The 20,857-nt window shown below is 43.6% G+C and overlaps 1 protein-coding gene across 1 annotated transcript in view; it reads left to right on the top strand.

Moving 5' to 3' along the window:
* GRAMD4 (GRAM domain containing 4) overlaps nucleotides 1–20,857 on the top strand; it is a 97,606-nt gene that overhangs the window by 2,470 nt on the left and 74,279 nt on the right. The window contains 1 exon segment of the mRNA XM_006033865.3: nucleotides 13,314–13,524. Within this exon segment, the coding sequence (XP_006033927.1) occupies nucleotides 13,363–13,524 (162 nt within the window). The 5' untranslated portion in view covers nucleotides 13,314–13,362.

Below are 20,857 nucleotides of genomic sequence, written 5' to 3'. Positions count from 1 at the left end.
AAAATGAAAAGCAAATGTATAGGGGTTACTGGATTCTGTCTTTGGCTTTCTATAGCTATAACCATCCTGTATCAAGCAACTATATTCTCTGGTCTTGCTCCTGTCACACACGTACAAAAAACCTACTGCAATTTTTATTAATACTGTGTTCATATGCCACTCTCTTCTGCTGATGAACACGCAGAACATTCAGTGGGCTGGAACTAGTTTGTCGGTTGTTTGAAACCTGAATTGAGGAATAGGGCCTGATGAGGGATCTGAGAGGCAGCCTGAACTAGATGTTTCGTGACCAATTTAGCTGTTTAAGGATCTGTTGAAGTGAGAACTTGCTCATAAAAGCTTATGCTTCTCTGATCAGTTAGTCTACAAGGTGCACCTCTACCCTGTCAAGTGATGTTCGTTCTTTTCCATCAATCATTAATTTTGTGAAACCAAGGCCAGAGAGATGATTCAATTAAAAATAAATTCAATCTCAGGGTCTTTCTGTCTCTGCACCATACTGTCTCCTGCATTTTTCTGATGCTTGGTCAGAGGACTTGTTGCGGTGGCCAAAAGCTTGGTCACACTCCAAGCAAAATATTCCCTGCTGTCATCTCCTCTGAAAGAGATAAACTTGAGGGACAAGTATCAAACTTTCAGAGATTGGAGGTGGGTGAAAGAATGTTGCACTTCAACAGCAAAGTTAAAGTATCTGAAAACCGACTTCCCAAACAGCAGACTGCACAAGACCGCAGCTTCACACAGTCATAGTTTGCTTGTACATTTAAAAGTCCATCAAGATGATAGCTACATGTCTCCAAGGATATTTGATTCAAACTGGCTTCTTCTGCCAAAAGATCCAAATGTGTGTAAATAAAAGAAAATTCTATTGCCTGCTTAGTATGGGGGAAGGAATCCCGAACTCCCGGAGAGGATGCACTATACTGCTTGTTTGTTGTCATTGTCTTGTCTAATAAAGAGGGTTCTAGGCAAAATTTTCTTTTGTGTGTGTAATACAAACATGCAGAGGAACCAAAGTGGAAACCAGTCTCCTTCCCCCAAGGTTTTAGACCAACCAGATGGCTGGGGTGGAGGTGGGGTGGGAAAAAGGGGGAGGGAAGACGGGGACTTCCCTACTTTTAGAAAAGTTGAAGCCTATACTTTTCTGAAATGCTTTTCATTTGATAGGAATTAAACTTGTATATCAGGGATCAAATATCAGTGCCCAGATTACTTGACCCAATTAAGAATCTGGTCAAGACAAGGACTATGATGGAGAGGCAGCTAACACACACAGCAAACCTCATCCCAGTCCATGGACTTCTAACTCCTTCAGCTCCATTGACACATTCCTTAGCTTGGGGTGGTCATTCTGTGTCTGTTCTCTCACATCAAGCATCCTTCAAACTTGTGGAAATCTTGTTTATAAATAATTTATATTGGTTTACGTGGAAGTTGGTCTAGTAAAAAGGGGAAAATAAAACAGACGCACATACACAAAACAAAACGTAAAACGTTTCTTCCTTTCCCACTTTCCCTTTTCTCCATTTGTAATGATTGAAAATGTTCTTATGTAGGTGTCTTTCTTGTCCTTTTTCCTGCTTCACAACAAAAGATGTCACTACAGTGTTGTGTAGAATGGATACACCTTTTTTGGAAGAATGTTCTTTTTTAATAATAACAACATTATTATTGTTGTTGTTATTATTTAAGTAAAAGTGCTAGTTAATGGCAACATTGCAGGTATGAGCTTTTTTTCTTTCTTTGGATTGTGATGTCTGACAGATGAGGCAACTACAAGTGTAGGCAGTGGGTTACTGTATGCTGCCTCCTACACTTTTTTTTTTCTCAGGTAATCTTGATCAAAGTATTGAATAGGCTGCTTCTCCTTGATTTCCTTAATGGAGTCTAGGTAATAGTCAACTTCTTGAATTTATAGCAGTTAGATTCATTATATACTTTGTTTATCAGGTGCATATAGAAAACAATTTTTTTTGGTAACTATGGATTTTAATTTGCCTAAGTATGATAAATAATATAGCCCTAGTAAGCCATTGTGAAGCGTGTGTATGAGTGACACACAAGGGTTGACATGTTGGCTCCACAATGCAATTTCATCCAGCCTGTGAAGCCAGGATGTCAGTGACAATTTGGCAGTAGGGAACGTCTTGGCCAGGTTGGAAGTGTGCTAGCAGCCCACTTTTAGAGTGAGATGTGCTAATTGGGCCCATTGTTCCTAAAAGATTACTCACCCCTGTTTTGTAGTATTGGCAGTTCTTGAGGTTTAATGCAATCTCTCATCAATTGCAGAGTACTATGTGGTCATAGATAAGATGGTTAACAGCAATTATTCTGTTTTTATTTCCCACTGACCCCACATTTCAGGAACATCCTCTGAAAGATCATCTCTTCAGGCAAGCAGAAGGGTAGGGTGGTACCTTAGACCAGCGCTTCCCAAACTTTTCCTAGACATGATGCCATTTATGACCCCATTTCCTCAGCATGGCCCCCCACTCCCAACCCGCAGTCCCCCAACCCTCCCAGGTGCTCCAGGGCCAGGACCTGCAGCCCTCTTTCCCCCCCACCAGCAGTGCCCAAGCCCCGGCTGCCGCCTGCAAGAGGTGGTAGCTTCTGTGGGTGGAGTGGAGTATGGAGCTTGGCTCCCCCCCCATCCTCTCCCCCACAGGTGGCACGGCTGGAGCAGAGTCCATGGTGGGTGGGGGAAGGAGGATGTAGGCTTGGGGCTCTCTACCCCGCTGCCCTCCCTCTGGGGGCTTTGTGGCCCAGTGCACAGGACCCAGCACAGGAGGGAGCACTGTGTCACTGCAGCCACCCAAGTGAGGTGTCCCCCACCCAGCAGCAGCAGCCATGGTGGTGTGGTGCTGCCTCCTGTGCCAGGTCCTGTCTGCTCAGATGCAGACACAGGTCCTGCCCAGGGCTGGTCTGTCTCCATTGGAGCCCCATGCCCTGCTGTAGGCACATAAGTCTTTTGGGGGGGGAGAGGAGGGGCAAATGGTTCCCTGCGGTGTTGCCTTGCCTCCCCCTGCCCTCTGCTGCATCGCCTGTGTTCCCCTGGCCCCCCCCCACCCCCACTATATCACCTGTGCCTCCTCCCCTGCACCCCACAGACTTACCTCAAGGGAGTTGTGGGAGCTACTCTCCACCACTTCTCCTTTAAAGGAGAAATCCACAATTTTCTCCTTTAACAGAGAAAATCTGTATTTTTCTCTGTTAAAAGAGAAAAATCCACATTTTTCCTCAGCAAATGGAAAACCTGGATCCCTGTTTATAGCGACCCCATCTGCTGCGTTGTGATCCCATTTGGAGTTGGGACCCACAGTTTGGGAGCCACTGCCTTAGACTAACTTGAGACAAACTTTTGTATGTGACAGCCTACTGAAAGGCTGCCCTGCCCTGCTTTCTGCTTGATCTCAGGCTAACACAACTAACTAGCTTTCTCGATAAGCAAGAAGTAGTTATGAAACCAATAATTAGCTATTATTGCAAATTATATTAGCTATTTGCAAATTTCAGTGGAAAATTGTGTGGGAATATCTCTGATATGTTTTGTAGTTGGTCACTATAGGAATATTGTTTATTAATAATTCAGTTTTTGGTACTCTGTTGTTTGGTGGAATTGTACTTAACACATTGACATATTGGGGAAGAGCTGTTTTTCATAGTACAAAACTTACCTTGCGGCATTTCTACTATGGAAGGTTCTGAGCAGGAGGCTGGACCCAACCTCTTAAGGTGCCTTCCAGCCCCAAACTTCTGTGAATCTGTAAATCCTGATTATTCTTATTTTTCTGTTTTAATGTTGCTACAAGGTAAAATGAGACAGTCCAACAAAGGGGTGGAAGGACAGGTGACTCATCTGAACCTGAAGCTTTATTGTAAATGGGTGTGCATATCTTACAACAGGTAGTTACACATGTTTGCTTTTTAAAAGCAAACTACTTGAGGATTGAGAAATGACAGCTGTATAAAGTGCTTGTTTTCATTTGGCCTCTCTGTCCATGTACATTATAATACTGTCTTTAATTACATTCTCTCTCTTCTCTCTCTCCTCTCTCTTCTCTCTCTCCTCTCTCTTCTCTCTCTCACACACACTTTCCCCCCCTACAGACAGGATGCTCTGTTCAGTCAGTGAATTTTTAGAGTTCTTGGCATAAATATAGCATTTCATGTGTTCAAAACCCAGTTCCCATTGACTCTTGTCAATGAGTATTTTGGTTCTTATAACTTGAAACTCTAGGCTCTGATTTTCAGGCACCCAGAAAAGAGGAACACGTGCTTAGTGACCGTCTGTGGCCTTTTTTTTAAGTCTCTCTTGAATTGCTGAACCTCACTTCAGAACTGGTGGGGCAGGAATAGAATCTGATTCTCAAGGCAATGCTCAACAGCCTTAATGATGAGGCCCCGTCTTACTCTTCCTGTAGCTCCTTGCCTTGTTTCTTCAGTTTCTGTAATAAATGAACCCTGAGTTCTACACACAAGTCTTATTCACTGAACAACCTTGAATTCTTTCTACAGAAGTACCATTTTGTGTGCTGAAAGAGTCTGTGGTATTTTTTATGTTCTTTACTTTTTTATCACCAACTTGGTTCTTGTTGCAACACTTCTACCTTTTTTGCAGGTGATATTTTAAATTGTATTTCTGGTTTCAAATGTTAATATAGCTGTTAGTGCCAACTTAATATAGTAACTTCTTAAAGCACAATTCCCTTCCTCCTGTCTGCCTCCCCCCCCCCCCCCCCCCCCCCCCCCCACACCCCCCCCCCCCCCCCCCCTTCCTGGAATAATTTATATTAGAGTGAATTGGAAATAATTGCTCTTTTCCCCAAAATTCTCTTTAGACCACTGATCAAATCTATTCTTTTTAAAAGTACTTGCCTGAGCTGTCTTAACTCTCCTCTCCTCCCCTAGTTTTAGGTTTTGAGAAACCATATAAAAGACTGTAATATGAATGAAATGTTCCTGAAGACTCCTGCTGACTTCATTGGGAATTTTTGTGAGCCTTGAGGGAACCTGGTGCTTTGGTAGTTAAGAACTTGACCTCCATTAATGTCAGTAGCACCAAAGGGTGCTGATGTTGCATATGAGTGTGGTACCTGAGGGACTGAGCACTAGCTCTGATTTTTAGAAAACTGTTGGTGAAACAGTACCGTCCTTCAGAATTGAGCAGTCTAGTCACAGTGTAGTTAAGGCCAGAAACATTGTGGCTTCTTTACTACTGGATAGGGCTGTACAAAGTTTCCATAACTGATTCGATTCGGCTTGATTCGATGGCTGAATCTCTGAATCCGCAATGAATCAGGAGACCCTTTAATCTGTCCAAATCTGATCATAACTTTCCAACTTGATTCGGAAAGATTTGATGATTTGGACATAGACACAACTTTAAGTGATTTTTCTACGTACCTCAAGGTACCAGGTGGCTCGTGAGCACTGCCATGGTGGGGCAGATGGAGCATCTCATAGGAGCATGGGGTGGGGGGAGGAGGTCCCCCACTGTCTCGGCAGCAGACCCGAAAGTGGACCAGAAGCACTTGTGCTCCGCTTCTGGGTTTGCCGGGGAGTGCTCTGGGAGGCCCCCCCCCACACCCTCTGGCTTGGCAAACGGTGTCTCCTGGGTATGGGGGGGCACCTGGGGTGCCCCCATGCCAATTGCCAAGCTGGAGGGGCGCAGGGGGCGCCCTGTGTGCTCGGTCGCGGACCGGGAAGTAGACCAGAAGTACTTGCCTGGTACCTCGAAGTATGTAGGAGAAACATTTTAAAGCTGTTTTTCTGCCCAAATTGCTGATTCTCCAAATCAGCATCGAATCTTCAGATTTGGATTCAGCTGAATCAAATCAGGGGCAGTGATCCAAATCAACAAATTGAATCACTGTCCCTAATTTGGGCTGAATCTGAATCCAAATCGAATGTGGCCTGTTTCACACATGCCTACTACCAGATATCTTTAATAGTGCTTGTTTGCTTTAGGCCATCAGTAGAGATGTATGCTTAGAACAGGGTTTTTCAACTTTTTTATGCTCAAGGCACCCTTTGTTAGACTTGAGAAACTCCTCCATGACTTGCTGACTTGAGCAGTACCCTATAAAAACAAACGTATGCATTAGAGTGCTGCTTGTAGAGCAGCCAGGCATTGAGGGTGGTGGAAGTGGTCAGGCAGAGAGCCTGAGCCTGCCCTTGTCTGCTTACCTTCTCACACGTACTGCAGCACCCTTCAAAGGATTTTCTGGCACCCTGGTTGAGTATCACTGGTTTAGGAACCAATATTATATTTGTAACTTGATTTGCATTTGGAGGGGCACAGGCTTATTATCTGTGTCTTTCTAAGCAGTAAAAACGTGTGTATTTAAGCAAGGCAGCCATGGCAGAGAAATGATTATTTTTTGGTAGAATAACCCCCTCTTGTATAGATTATTTAAGACAAAAACTTGTGCAGTCTAGTAGGCCAATCTGCTAGATGTGTAGTCACTTAAAAAGCATATTTGATGCAATAGCATACTCGTGTCTCATCTGAATCTAGTGCAACTACCAAAATGTTGAAAGTACTGTGTATACTTGGGTATTGTGCTGAATGGGGCCTGTGTTGGAATAGTTTTTATGAGTTGGAGGATGCCCAAAATTCTTTATTTAAAATTGCTTCCTGGATTCCAGAAGTGCAAAGGGTAAAAATGGGCAAAGCTGATTTCTGGCTATTTTTGTGCACCTACACAAGAAATCACCAACGTAAAAACAAAACTGTGTTGTTTTACTTGCAGGCTTGCCAATTTTTTGTGGCTTTTAGTTGTACTTCTCCTATGCAATTTTTTTCTCTTTGCTGCTTAGTAGGGGGAAACGACTTAAAGGAAACGGTGCAAGAGACTTAGACAACTGTCAAGCAGTCAGTTGATCTCTTTCAGTTAGGGCTGTTTTAAACATTAATAGGTACAAAATGTTCAGACAGTGACTGAAGCTGATGATGTCTCTCTAATGGACAGAAGGACCCAAGTTGATCTCTCTTGAGATTTTTGTTAATGTGATAAAAAGCATATGTATTTTTGAATAGTCGAAACAGTATTGATTTTCTCAGCCTGGGAAACTTTTTCTTGCCTATGCATGAACTGGATGCTTAGGTATGCATATTCAAGAAGTTCTGCGCTTATAGTTTTCTTCCTTCTTTTTCTTTTATAATGATTGATTTAACTTCAGTATTTTGTTAATTATACCTCTGTTCAGTCTCTTTATCTAATCTGTTTTTCCTCCCTCACCCCAGCCTCTTTAACCAGTGGCAATTGCATGATGCAGTAATGAATACCTACAGTAAAACTGATACTTTAGACTCCTGCAACTTGCATATTGTTTCACTGAAACTTGTTACTAGTGATGCTGGAGATCTCTTCAGTGAATACATACGTGGATGTGATCTTGCCACTCTTTGAATTCCACAGCTTGTGCATCTCCTTTGTAGTGAGAAGGAGCTCTTAGGATATCAAGGGTACAGGTGAATGCTTTGGGGATTTCAGTTGAAAGATGACTGTTAAGGCTATACTAGATTTATTCTAGGGAGGAATCTGATTTTAGTCTGTTGCAGTTTCCTGGTGCACCATTTCTATTTAAAAAAAAATCAAAATACATATGGTAAAATTTTGCACTAGTGTAGAGATCTATACAGCCTCTAAACTCCACCTGCATCCTTTTGAAACGAGACTGACAAAATGTAAGTAGTACCTGGAAGCCCTGTGCATGCAGAACTATGAATGTAATCCTGTTTGTGAGCACAGTGCATGTGTGATGTGTGGTGGTTGTGCTTGGTTTTAATTTTTCTGAATCTTTCGGTTGGGTGCTGCATTTTTCTTTTCTGTGACAATGGATTTTAAATATAAAGTTGAGCAACTTAAGACTATTGTCCATCAGTGGGCATTAGAATTTTGGTCTTGACTGTGTCTGCTTCACTTGACCAAACTGATCCTTTAATGTACTCCATTTTGAGAAAGCAGTTGTGCGGAAAGACCCCTGAAATACATGGCTTGCCTCTACAGAGGTTCCATTCAGGGTTGGAGTAATTCAGAGGTACTGTGCAAAACCAATACTTTCCCCCATACTAAGGACTTGCCCACCCCTTGAAGTAGCTGAGCCTGTACTTTTTCTACCTTGGGTTCTCTCCCCTCAGGGGCAAGAGATGTCTGTCTGGTCCAGGGGTGACACCATGGTGTCCTCCAGCATTTACCCTGTACCTGGAGTAAAACTGCTAAATTTAGACATTTTTGTGTTGCCACAAGTTGTGCTGTCAGTCAGAGTGATGTTTTTGGGGTCCCTCTACCCCATTAATATATGCAGAAAAGGTGTTTTATCATTCTTGAGGCAGCTGATTGTTGCTTAATGGAAAGTCCATTTTTATAAACAGAAACAGGAAAGCTAATGTATTAATTACTCTTAGATTTTATTTTATTTTTTTTGATAAATGGAAAAATTCTGGGAGCTGTTGGAACCTCTTAAGGACTAGACTGCAGGACTTGACTGCTGGATGGATGGATTGATTGATTGATTTACTTATTTTTTTCATTTAGCTAAATTAAGTTGCATGTTGCTCTCTTAGAAGCTTGTATTTCAGTAGTGTCATGTTCATTCAGAAAAATAGACTTCTCTGTTCTGCAGTTCTTACTTTTTGTGTCTTTTAAAGAATTGACTTTCTTTTTACTATCTTCTAATGGCAATTAAGAAGAAACTAAGTCATTCTGAATTTCTGACTGACTGGTACTGAGTGCAATTAAAAATAAACTTTTATGATCCGAATTCTTACATTTAGGCCCCTAACGCATTATATTTTAATATGTGATTAACAAGCTCTCCCTGAACCAATAAGTAAGGCACAATCGGGATCTAGTTCCAGATCCCAGAACTGTGTGTCCTGCTGTGCATGTGTGGTATGGTAAGATGGGCCATTGTTTGGATCAGGGATTAGATCTCATCATGTCCTATAGACCTTTGGCAGACTTTCACTTCATGGCATATTGCAGCATAACCTAAAATTAAGGACCATAATTTTTAAGCAGCATAATTTAAGTTGCTTGACTTCCCTGTTCTGCTTGTCCCTGACACCCTAGATAGTGCTGTGTGTGTGTAGTCATTGTATTCTAAAGTCAGCCTGCTGAATGCAGCTCTAGATCACTGCGTCTAAAGAGATTAGTTGGTCAGTAGTCTTACTGCCTTCTAATTATCTAATATTCTAGGATCCTTCCTTCTCCTGTCCTTGTGACAAGGTGTTTAGCAGAATTCGCAGATGTGTTGGAATCTGACATGGTCACACTGTGAGTGTTCTCCTGTGGCCTCAAACTTATGATTACTGGGTTGTCAGCCATGCACCTTAGCTTCTGCTACTGATGTGCTCTTAGTTCCATATAAAATATATGACCTAACACCTCCTTAAGCTGCACATTACAAACAGATATGTAGTATTTTTCACATGATCAGTTTACTAATAAGGACAGATATATCCACTACAGATGGCCTTAAACTAGTTATCAAGGCACAGACTTATAAAGGTGTTTAGATCACTTAGCTCCCTTGGACCCAGTTCCAAAAGAGATTTAGTTTAAGTACTTATGATTTCAGAAATAGGTAAGAAGCAGCATTTATAAATGCATAGAAGTTAATTGGTCACCAGGCAAACACAATTCTTTATTACAATTACCACTAGATGTTCATGGCCAAGAACTGTCATAAGATACAAGAACATTTAGTATGCTGATGGGGATGGTGTCCTATATAACTATTGAGCTTATACATTTCCTAGGGGAAAAAAACTCTTAATTGTGCCTTAACTTATTTGCTGTGCTTTGGAACTGTAACTTGTAAAATGCCAGCTAATTTGGCAGCAATATAACTAATCCTTTTCCGTTTACCAGAATGAACTTTTCAAAAGGGTAGTGCAAGGGTTTAGTTCTCACCAAACAGTTTATTGATTAGAAATCAAAATGTATCAAAATGTATCTTCTATTTTGGATCACTTTACCATTCAAATGTATGTTCTTAAGTTCTAACAAATATGAAGATGGAAATCCTAACATTAATACTATAGCCATTTTAGCTTCTTTATAAAATGGGGGGGGGTGAGTGCCACTTACCATATTTACCTGAATATAAGATAATCCTGTGATGCCCTCCAATAATCAGATTCTACTACAGTAATGGAAAATGTGTACATTTGTTATAATTTTCTATGTATAAAATCTAATTATTTGGAGGATCTTAAATTTGTCTTCCCCCCACTACTGCAGGCAGTAGAGGGGACAGGTGATGAGGGGAACAGTAATGGGGCAGGCAGTAGGTGGCATACATGGTATGGCAGGTAGGTGGGGTGAGTGGGGGAGGCAGTAAGGGGACGGGCAGTGGGGGAGATGTACAGCTTGTCCCTGCCCCCGCTTCCCCTTCTCCGTGCTGCTTCTGCCACCCCACAGCCCTGGATCCCAGACCTCCCCTCCCCACTTGCTGCTCCATCTGCCCTTTACCTTTGCACTGGGGCTGGCAGGCTCTGCCCCCACTGCAGCCTGGGGCATGAATAGGGTGGCCATCATAGAGGACATTCTGTTTTTCTGCTACTCTGTCCTCCGTCCTCTATGGATATGAAACCGGATGCCTTTATGCCGACATAAAGTCATCTGGTTTCGTATCCATAGAGGACAACCGGACTGTCCTCTGTGATGGCCATCCTAGGCATGAAGCACAGCTCCAGCCAGCCCCATAGCAGTGGCATGGAGCCAGCTACAGGGCCTGGCTGTGATCTGGACTGTAGCAGAGATGGAGCCTGTCAGCACCAGAGCAAAGACAAGGGAGGGTGTAGTGGGGGGAGAAGGGCAGATGGGCCAGCGGGAGGCTGTAGCGGGGGAGTGGTGAGGAGTGGGGGGGATGCAGTGCAGGCAGCAGCTGCAGGTCCAGCCTTGACCCAAGGTTGGGGCTGGAGCTGTAGCAACAGAGCTGTAGCAGATGCCTGTCCCCTCTTACTTGATTTTAAGAGGGGATTCTCCCCCCATGTTAACTAGAGGGAAAAACCTTGTCATTTGTTTGAGTAAATATGGTATGTATACAGAACCTGAATAATGGACAAATGTTAGCTTTTGAGACTTTTGGGCGGGGAGGACAGAAATTACACCCGACTAGAAGCAACATCAAGCTTACGGCTTGGCTAGTGGAGACTAGGTGGTAGATTGTGTGGCTGGTGCGTGGTTTTTTTGTTTTTGTGGTTTTTTGGAAGATAAGGATATTGGTTTTAGTCTATGGAGGATGGGTTTGTGTTAGTAACTTGGCTGTTTACTAATAAGTCTATAATTTGAACTCTTTTCTCACTTTTGGTTAAGCACTGTTTTAAACATAAAGCAAAAGACTTATTTTAAGTGTGAAGAGTAGGTAATTTTGATATATGTAGATTGAAACATCCACATTTCTAAGTAATAGATAAAGAGTATGTTTTGGGAAGCCTGCTTCAGTATCACCATATTTATTGGTCTCCAGTCTTAGCAGCTAAAAGTAAGGGTAAGACAGTAGGTGTGTTTTAGCAAATACCCAGTGCTTTACTTTCTAATAAGAAGTAATGCTTGTTTTTTGCACAATATAGGTACAAGTAACAGAACTATTTCACCCTTTTTTGTAATGGTTATCTTAAAATAAGCTGTTTTGGCAGTGTTGGTGTCTTTTGGTAGTTATGTGTGGTTTTTTTTTTAATGCTAAAACTATGGAGAGCAAAGTATTTGAAAAACCATACTAAACAAGTGTTGCATTTTCAGAACTACGTGCAATAATGACAGAACTGTTGCTTTTGTAATTGATACCTGACAATGTTTTAATTTATGTAAAGACAAACCTCTGCTTGTTCCTGTGGCTGCTTTAATATGAAATACATAAGTCATCCTGGGAATAAGGATGAGGACCTAAAAATCCAAAAACACAGTGCAAGTTCATGTACATAGAGTCTAATATTTGCTAGAAGCTGGAAGTTCACTGGTTAGAAATGACTGAGGAGGAAAAGGACCTGGGTGACTGGATTGGATTTAGGTTGGCTATATACTGATAATGGCACTCATCTAAGAGAAAAAGGCAAATATATCCTACAGTCACATCTCAACCCTCCTTGGATTCTGGAGACACTTCCAGTCTAGAAAGGGAAGCATTAGTTCCTTAGTACAAGACCTTAGTGAGACCTCCTCTGTAGTACTAGGTAAAATTTGGATCTCCCATATCTTGAGCAAGTAATGCAACTAGAACATTTGCAGGCTTTTTTCCCTTGGTCATTATACTAGCCCATAATATAAAATAAAGGCCTTGACTTGTTTTGTGTAGCAAAATGAAGGCGGGTGGGGTGGGGATGGCGGTATGTAACTTGCTGACTGTAATGGTCGTGGAAGGGACATAAGGACAAGCTATTTCAGCTAAAGCACAATTCTGGCATAAAAACAAATGGGTATAAACTGACTATGAGCAGAATGAAAAAGCGGATATTGTTGCCGTGGCAGCAGTCTAGACTGACCCAGGCGAGGTCCCTTCAGAGTCTGTATTCCTATGATTATGATGGTGAGATTCTTTCCTGCCTCCACTAACAAGTTTTGAGTTAAACTGAGCTCCTTTGTCAATAAAAACGAAACCCCTCAAACATCAGGAAAAAAATCTTGTTGGGTGTATTATGTGGTTCTTTCCTGCTTACATTTTTGCAAGGTTTTGTTTCTCTAGGATCACGGATAAGATCTGATGGCAGTGGTTTCAGTGAGTTTTACAGGAATAATGTAGGTCATTGTTTCTCATAAACAATCTTCTAACTTTTCTGTGTGTCAGAAAACTTACTGAAGAAATCTCTCGTGGTATCCCACTTGGTATATCTTTGCATATCACTAAGTAATGCTGGGATGCTATGCTGGCCTCGAGTCTCCTGAAATATCAGTCTTGTTTGTTCAGTGGAGTTACCTTTCTCACTACAAATCTGAGAATAGAGTAAAATTGCCATAGAATAGACTTTTTGTTTCACCTAGGAAAATGGCAGTGAGGGCCAAAACCCCATTTTTAAGACACAGCAGAAAATCATCTTATGGCAGATCATTTTAAATACAACCGCTTGAGATGATGACTTTTCCCTACCATGTAATTAGATACTGTCAGTTATCAACTGCTGGAAACAGGCCCTGTGTATTGTCACTCTGAAACACATTTTTTTTTGTAAGCAAATCTGTAATACTGTTTTTCCTTCTATAATTAGGGAGCACGTGAAAAATGACTACAGGCACTCTAGAAGACTTGTATTCACACATGCTGTAGGAGGTCTAACATTCTTCTGTATTTTTCCCCTTGTCTTGCAGGGACTCCAACCGTCATGTTAAGGTAAAGCAGAAAAGTGCAGTGCTGAACATGCTAAAGAGGTTGGACAAAATAAGGTTCAGAGGTCATAAGAGAGATGAGTTCCTTGATTTAGCAGAGTCTCCAAATGCTTCAGATACTGAATGTGGAGATGAAATTCCAGTGAAAATACCTCGAACATCACTCCGAGAGAATGAGGAGCTAAGAGACCCTGTAAGTATTCAGTCTAATTTTTATAACCTGTATAATGTTATGTAACTTATTGTATGATGTATAATTTAATGGTATTTGACATTTCATGTTGTTTTTAATTCTGCATGTGCGGGAGGTGGTTTTTTTTTGTGTTTTTAATTGACAAGTAATAAAGTACATAACTTGCTTGTTGCTTTTTTACAGTAATTAGTAGCCTGTTGCCTTCTGTGAAAATATGCTAGATACTGGAGTTCTTTATTTCTGTTGCCCTTTTTTTGGCTTTTACTGGTTTAACAGTTAGCATGGCATTAGGAGAGGAAGCAAAGTTTGGTACTACTTTATTTATCTACCTAATTATGGATGCCAAAACTGGAATGCCCTTTTAAAAGGGAGTGGTGTTTCAGGAAGTGCTAAACAGCTCTGATGAATATTAGCCCTATTTTAAACTCAGATTCTATAAATTTCTGCTTGTGAGTTTGTTGCATGTAGTCAAAAAATAAACTATAAACACCCGAAGAGCAGCTAATGATTTGGAATGCCTTTCTAAACATGTGGACACCTTTTGAGTAAGGTGTCTGAAAGGTGTTCACACGTTAAGAAATGCATCCCAAATTATTAGCTGCTGGGTGGTGGGGGGGAGTTGACTGCACGTAATAAACTTGAAAACAGGAATTTAGAGAGGCCAATTCCAGAGTTTGAGGCTGACCTGGATAATGAAATCCATACCCCATCTACTTGGATGTAGGTTATGTTTGTTATTACCTTTCATATAATGAGGCTGACAACACCCCTAGCAGTACAGTGCTCCTAAACTTCTTGCTGATGCATTAGATAAGTGTTGGTGTGTAGACTTGCAGCTAGTTGCATCTACTACATCTAGGTGTATCTACTACATCTAGGTGTCAGTTCCTTGATTTCCTGCTTGGGTGGGGGAAGTAAGGGGGTTTCTGCCATTACTTGATAGGGACTAGAGGATAATGATTGGAGATGTTCTCGTAAAATGAAAAATATTACTGCTGTATTTTGGTGTCTGTTGGCCAGCTCTGGTCTAAGTGGGTCAGCAAAAATTTTTAGTTAAACCAGTTTGGCTAGTGAAGTACAAATAAATGTGTTTTGTGTGCTTGTGTATGTGGGCTTTTAACTGCTCATTACCAGGAGAACCTGAAGAGAGTAGGAAGATAATGACTGGATTCAGTGCAAGGGCTATTGAATCTTGGCAACAAATAGACGGAAGGCACGTGAATATTACAAGTACTAGGTGCCATTTAAGTATTTTAGAGTAACACGCAGTGAAAGAAGAATGCTACATCTAATTGTAATTCTTCTGGGCAAGCCTGTAGGTGTTGTTTCTTTAAAAGCTCAATTGGCAACATAAGCAAGCAGCTGTGGTCTGGCTGAGTTCTGTAACCACAGAGTGCAATGCAAAACTAGTTCTCCTTTATACAAACCGTTAAAAAAAGGTAGATGATAAAATGGACATTGTCTCAGTAGAATGACCCTGAAGTTTTATGGATCAATACGCTGGTCAAAGTACTCTGTAGTCAATATTTATTCACTTTTACTATGAAAAAATAATTCCAGATCTCCTTCCACCTTGTTGCATCTTTGCTTGTCCCAGCATGGTCTTGATCTACCTCAAGGTCTGATGCTTTCCACCTCGTTTTCCAAAATCTGCTGTGTGCCTTCCCTCATCACTTACCTTGAGAGTTTGTTCTCTGTGCTATCTTGCCCAAGATATCAGGTCTTTCATAAAGGTCCACAAGTTCTTGATTATGTCTTCTCCTCCCATACTTTATTTCATTGTTCTGCATGAAATAATTTCTTTAGCACTTTGTTTTCAAACACTTGCAACATTTTTCCATTTGCCTTTGTTAGTGTCCAGGATTCATATCTATATAAAGGAACAGGCTGAACAATTGTACTATAAAAAAGTTGGCTTTTAAAAGTGTTTTGAGGTTTTTCTTTCCTCCCTCCTTGGTGCTGTTATTTTTATCTGGACTAAATGGGCATATGTTAGCACTGTAAATTCTTGCCTCGCCTTTCTTCAGTTATTTGATTGTCCTCAGTGATTATTGTTCCTAAATATTTAAATTTCTTTACCTTTTCCACATTATCATTCCCTATCTTTATCTTTCTGTCATCTTTTTTATTTCTAGTTACTTTCATGTAGTTAGTCTTGTTGACATTGACAGCAAGCCCAACTTCTTTTCACTCTCTGATCTTTTGTACTGTTTCTATTTCTTCTTCTACTAGGCAGATATTGTCTGTGTAAACAAATACATGGTGCAGTCCATTCAGCCTCAGACCTTTTCCTTCTTCAACATCTCTCATGACTATCTCAAACATCAAGTTGAAAAGTGTTGGTGCATTCCCTTGTTTGAGCCCACTATTGCTATAGGACCTGATGGAAATCATTCCCTCAATTCTCATGCAACTCCTTGATCCTTCAGTGCACATTTTAGTAAGGCATACCAGTTTTTGGGAATTCCCAAACCCTCCGTGATTCCCCATAAGCTTTGAGTTCTCTGTAAACCTGATCTGCATCTTTTGCAGCCTCCTGGTTTAGGGGGTGCACTGATAGAGATTTTGGGCCGATACAAATAGCTGATATTTAAGGAGGCATATCAGCCAATACTGATCCAATTTCCAATACTGCTGTGTGCAGCTGGTAAGTCTGTTGTGGTGGAAGGGGAGGGAAAGGGTGTGGGGGTAGATCAACGCCCCCCACAGTGAGGGAGGGAGGGAGGGGGCAGGGGCAGGTGCTGCCCAGCCGGGATGGAACGGGATGTGGGACAGAGCTGTGGCTCATTGGGAGTGGGGGTGTGCACCTGGGGAGGGCATGGAGCGGGGGCATGTGTCCCCCAGATCTGGGTGAAGCAGGTGGGCTGCAGCTGCGGGTTGCAGCTGGGGCTGTGCTGGGCTCTTTTCAGCAGGGGCTGGGCTTGGAGGCGGTGGTGGTGGTGCTGGGAGGGGGGCTACCGAAGGGGCTGTAGCCACCCCATATTTCACCCCTGCCTCTTCCTACTCACCAGGAAAAGCAGGGGCTGCACTGGATGGGTGGTGACAGTGCTGGGAATGGGGCTACAGGGGTAGGGGGGGCTACGGCGAATTTGGGGTGGCTGCAGCCCCCTCCATAGCTCCCCTCCCAGCGTTACCGCCATCTGCCTTGAGTCTAGTCCTGGCAGAGAAGAGCCCAGTGTAGCCCTGGCTCCAGCATGCAGCTGCAGCTCACCCTCCCCACACAGATCCGGGGTTACTCCCCCCCATGTCCTCCCAGGTGCATGCAGTGGCAGGCGCTGCCCCCCCTAAGAGCCGCGACTCCATCTTGCGCTCTGCCCCACCCCAGCTGGGCAGCGCCTGCCCGTGCCCCCCCCTCCCACGGTGGGAGTGTTAATCTGCCCCACTCCCCACATCCTTTCCCTTCCCTCCCGCCCTCCCCTTCCATCATAACAGACTTACCAGCTGCACACAGCTCTCCACACTGCTGGGCTGTACTCCTTGCTGCCTGCATGCTGTGCTGTTGCTGCATGCATGCATGGGCATTTATTGGCAAAATTATTGGCCACTTCAGGCTGATTTTCAATACAGCCAATTTTTTTTTATATCAGTACCGATCTGATAGCAGATCAGTGTATTGGTGCATCTCTATCCTGGTTCTTTTCCAGCAATAATTTCATTGAAAATTTCTGATCACAAATCGATCTTCTTTGACCCTACACTGGTAATCTCCCACAATTTCTTGAGCATATGGGAGCAATCAGTTTAGCAGCAGTTAAGAAAACGTCTATTTTTGTACACAGTAAGGAGATACCCTTATAGATGTTACACATTTTGATCACTTTTCTTGCAAACTGGGTATTTTATTGCTCACTCCCATTGTTTGGGCATTCTTTCCTCTCTCCATATGTTAATCATCTTGTGAAGATTGTGCTTTAATGCTTTGAATCCAAATTTTAGGCATTCAGCTGAATGGAGAGGGTAAATGTATCAAACCATTACTACGTGCTAATAGTCTACTGACAGATGGTTGTATTAGTACATTAATGGTAATATCATCATAGAGGAATACTGACCCCAAAGCAAAATTTGGAGCCTGATTTCAAGACTTGTGTTAGCTGCATGTATGTGTTGGTGCATGATTTTTAAAGGTAATTGTTGTATTTTACAGGTATTGGAGGTATGCACTTCTAATGTACAGTTGGTTCAAGATTATTTTTTCTAATATTTCAATTGTTCGTGAAAATAATCTTAAATTAATAACCAGAACTGTACCCCCTAAACTGATGGCAGGGCACACAGGGTGTGTGTCTGTCATAAAATCGGCTTGTTCAATAATAAAAAAAAAAAAAGCAAGGTGTTTCTCCGAACATAGATGCCAAGGGAAGATCAAGCCTCCCATTGTTTTGTAAGTGGATCTCTGAGGTATTTAAAAACATCCATAGGAAAAAAAACATGCGTGCCCCTGCTTAAATTTTTAGCATGTCATATCCCTTTCACATATTATCAACTCTTGCTGATTTGCCTGGTTGTTTAAAAGCCAAAGGTGCAAAAACTAAGTCATCAAGTTTTACTCTTTCAGCCAACCAGAACTAAGAAAATGAAATAAACGTTTTTATCTCTAATCAAATATAGTGTTAGTTTGAAAACTAAGACAAAATCCACCACTTCCCTTCTTAGTACTTTGTTCTACTGGTTAATCATCCTTCCTGTTTTCATTACATACCTTCCTGCTTCCTACCTCCCTCCCCCACACCACTCCTGCCCCCTAGTTATTTGAACTTGATTTTTCAGTCATAGGTGGTTTGGGGCTCACGCATGCTCGCTCTCTCTCTCTCTCTCTCTCTACTGCTTTACAGCTTTGAATTCTTTTGGTGAAACACTTGCACACATTTTTACATTTTCACTGATTTTTTTCTTAAATGTGTGCATTATCAGTCTTACCACCATTGCGAATAGAGATCTTTATCATCTTTCTGTTAAAACCAGCTACTATCCTGTTAAGACCAGCTACTATGCCTACTATAGGACAGAGACGCCTGGGTGAGGGTGATTCCTTGCCTTCCATCAATGCTGACCTTGTGAAGGAACACCTGGAGATGCTGGATGCCTTCAAGTCAGCTGGCCCTGACAGTTTACACCCCAGAGTACTCAAGGAGCTGGCCGGCATCATAGCTCAGCCCCTGGCTTGGATCTTTGAGAGCTTCTGGCACTTTGGTGAAGTGCCTGATGATTGGAAGAAGGCCAGTGTGATGTCTATCTTCAAGAAAGGGAGGAAAGTGTATCTGGCAAACTAAACTACAGGCCCATCAGCCTAACCTCTGTTGCAGGAAAGGTCTTAGAAAAGATTATCAAAGAGGCCATTCTCAACAGACTGGCTAATGGTAACATCCTCAGGGATAGCCAGCACGGGTTTGTTGCGGGTAGGTCGTTGTCGCAGAGCACTGAGGTGCCCTGCTCCTAGAGAGGGGAAACTGCCGGGGAAAAGAGCCCTAGCAGGGAATAAGAGCCCACCTGCGGGTTGCCAGGGCAACTGGAGGCAGCAAATGACCCACACCTGACAGCAGTCAGCCAGCTGTAAGGGGCAAGGCCTGGCTCTTATAAAGCCCAGGGCTGAGGCCAGGCTGGGAGTTCCCTGCCATCAGCCAGAGAGGCAGGAGCTCCTGGAGTAGGGAGAAGCAGCGAGACCCACAGGTACTGCTTGAGCAGAGTTCTGGATGGCAGCTCTAGGGCGTTTGTGCAACGTGGTTTAGCCAGGCAGCTTTAAGTTAAGTTGTAGCCAAGAGGCTTGTGTTTGTTTTGTGGTTGTTTATTACACCGGTGGTTTGGGTGAGGCTATTAGGGGTTGGAGGAGGCCTCGGGGGGAACCCACAGCGGCATGGGGACCCCGGCGCCAGTGAGGGCGCAGCATACTCATAGGGACCCACAGTGGTGTGGGGACCTCGGCACCAGTGAGGGCTCAGTATCCTCATAGGGACCCACAGTGGTGTGGGGTCCCCAGCGCCAGTGAGGGCGCAGCGTACTTAGGGGGAACCCACAGCGGCGTGGGGACCCCAGCACTAGTGAGCACGCAGTATCCTCAAAGGGGCCTCACAGCGGAGTGTGGGGGCCCTGGCGCCAGTGAGGGCGCAGCTTACGGGGTGCTTAGACCCCAGCCCCAGAGAGGGGGCATTTGAGAAGCCCCAGTGCGGGTGTAGCAAGCCCCAGCGCGGGCATGGCGATCCCAGAAAGGGGGCGACATTATTAGAAAAGCCCAAGTTGGGCACGGCGAGCACCAGAGAGGGGAGCGCCTTATTGAGAAGCCCAGTGTGGTCACGGCGAGCCCCAGAAAGGGGGAGATATTATTGGAAAGCCCAAGTTGGGCACGGCGAGCCCCGGAGAGGGGAGTGCCTTATTGAGAAGCCCAAGTGTGGGCGCGGAGAGCCCCAGGAAGGGGGCAACCTTGAGAAGCCCAAGTGTGGGCATGGCGAGCCCCAGACAGGGGGCAGCATTTTAAGAAGCCCAAGTTGGGCGTGGCGAGCCCCAGGAGGGGGCACTATAGAGAAGCCCCAGTACGGGCGTGTTGAGGCTCCGAGAGAGGGCGACGGTGCAGAGAAGGCCCCGAGAGTGGGCAAGGAGAGCCCTAGGAGGGGGCGGCAGTGTATGTAGAAAGAGAGAGATGGAGACAGACCAACGTCGGTTCCAACTGCGAGGCTTGAGGCGTGGTATCAGGGGTGGTTGGAGCCACACATAGCCCATAAGGCTAGGGTGCCCCAAAGCACCCATTTGTAGGACAAGATCAACGAGGAGTCCGGGAAAACCACAGGGTCCGAATAAACATAGAGACGTGTCCGAGAGGGCGTAAGGCAGCCTCCCAACCAATTCAAACCATCAAAGACGTGGCAGGTGAGAAGTAGAGGGTGCCCTTGGGCCAACTTGACATAGAGAGGGGCCCTTAAGGAGATCACGGCCCTCCTGTAGGACCCCACCGTGACAGTCGTGCTTGACCAATCTCATTTCCTTTTATGACCAGGTGACCTATCACCTGGACAGGGGGGAAGAGATTGATGTTGTATATCTTGACTTTAAAAAAGCCTTTGATCTGGTATCCCATGATCACCTCTTGGCAAAACTGGCCAACTGCAGCCTTGGGTCCACCATGATCCGCTGGCTGGGGAATTGGCTCTGTGGTAGGACCCAGAGGGTAGTTGTTGATGGAAGTCAATCGTCATGGTGCCCTGTGACCAGTGGGGTCCCTCAAGGCTCTGTCCTTGGACCTATTTTGTTCAACCTCTTCATTAATGATGTGGACATTGGAGTCAGAAGCGGACTGGCCAAGTTCGCCGATGACACCAAACTTTGGGGTAAAGCATCCACA

Source organism: Alligator sinensis, unplaced genomic scaffold (assembly GCF_000455745.1).
Source record: "Alligator sinensis unplaced genomic scaffold, ASM45574v1 scaffold1049_1, whole genome shotgun sequence".
Taxonomy (NCBI): domain Eukaryota; kingdom Metazoa; phylum Chordata; order Crocodylia; family Alligatoridae; genus Alligator; species Alligator sinensis.
Note: the sequence above shows the minus strand (reverse complement) of the source record. Positions and strands in the feature narration are given on the sequence as shown.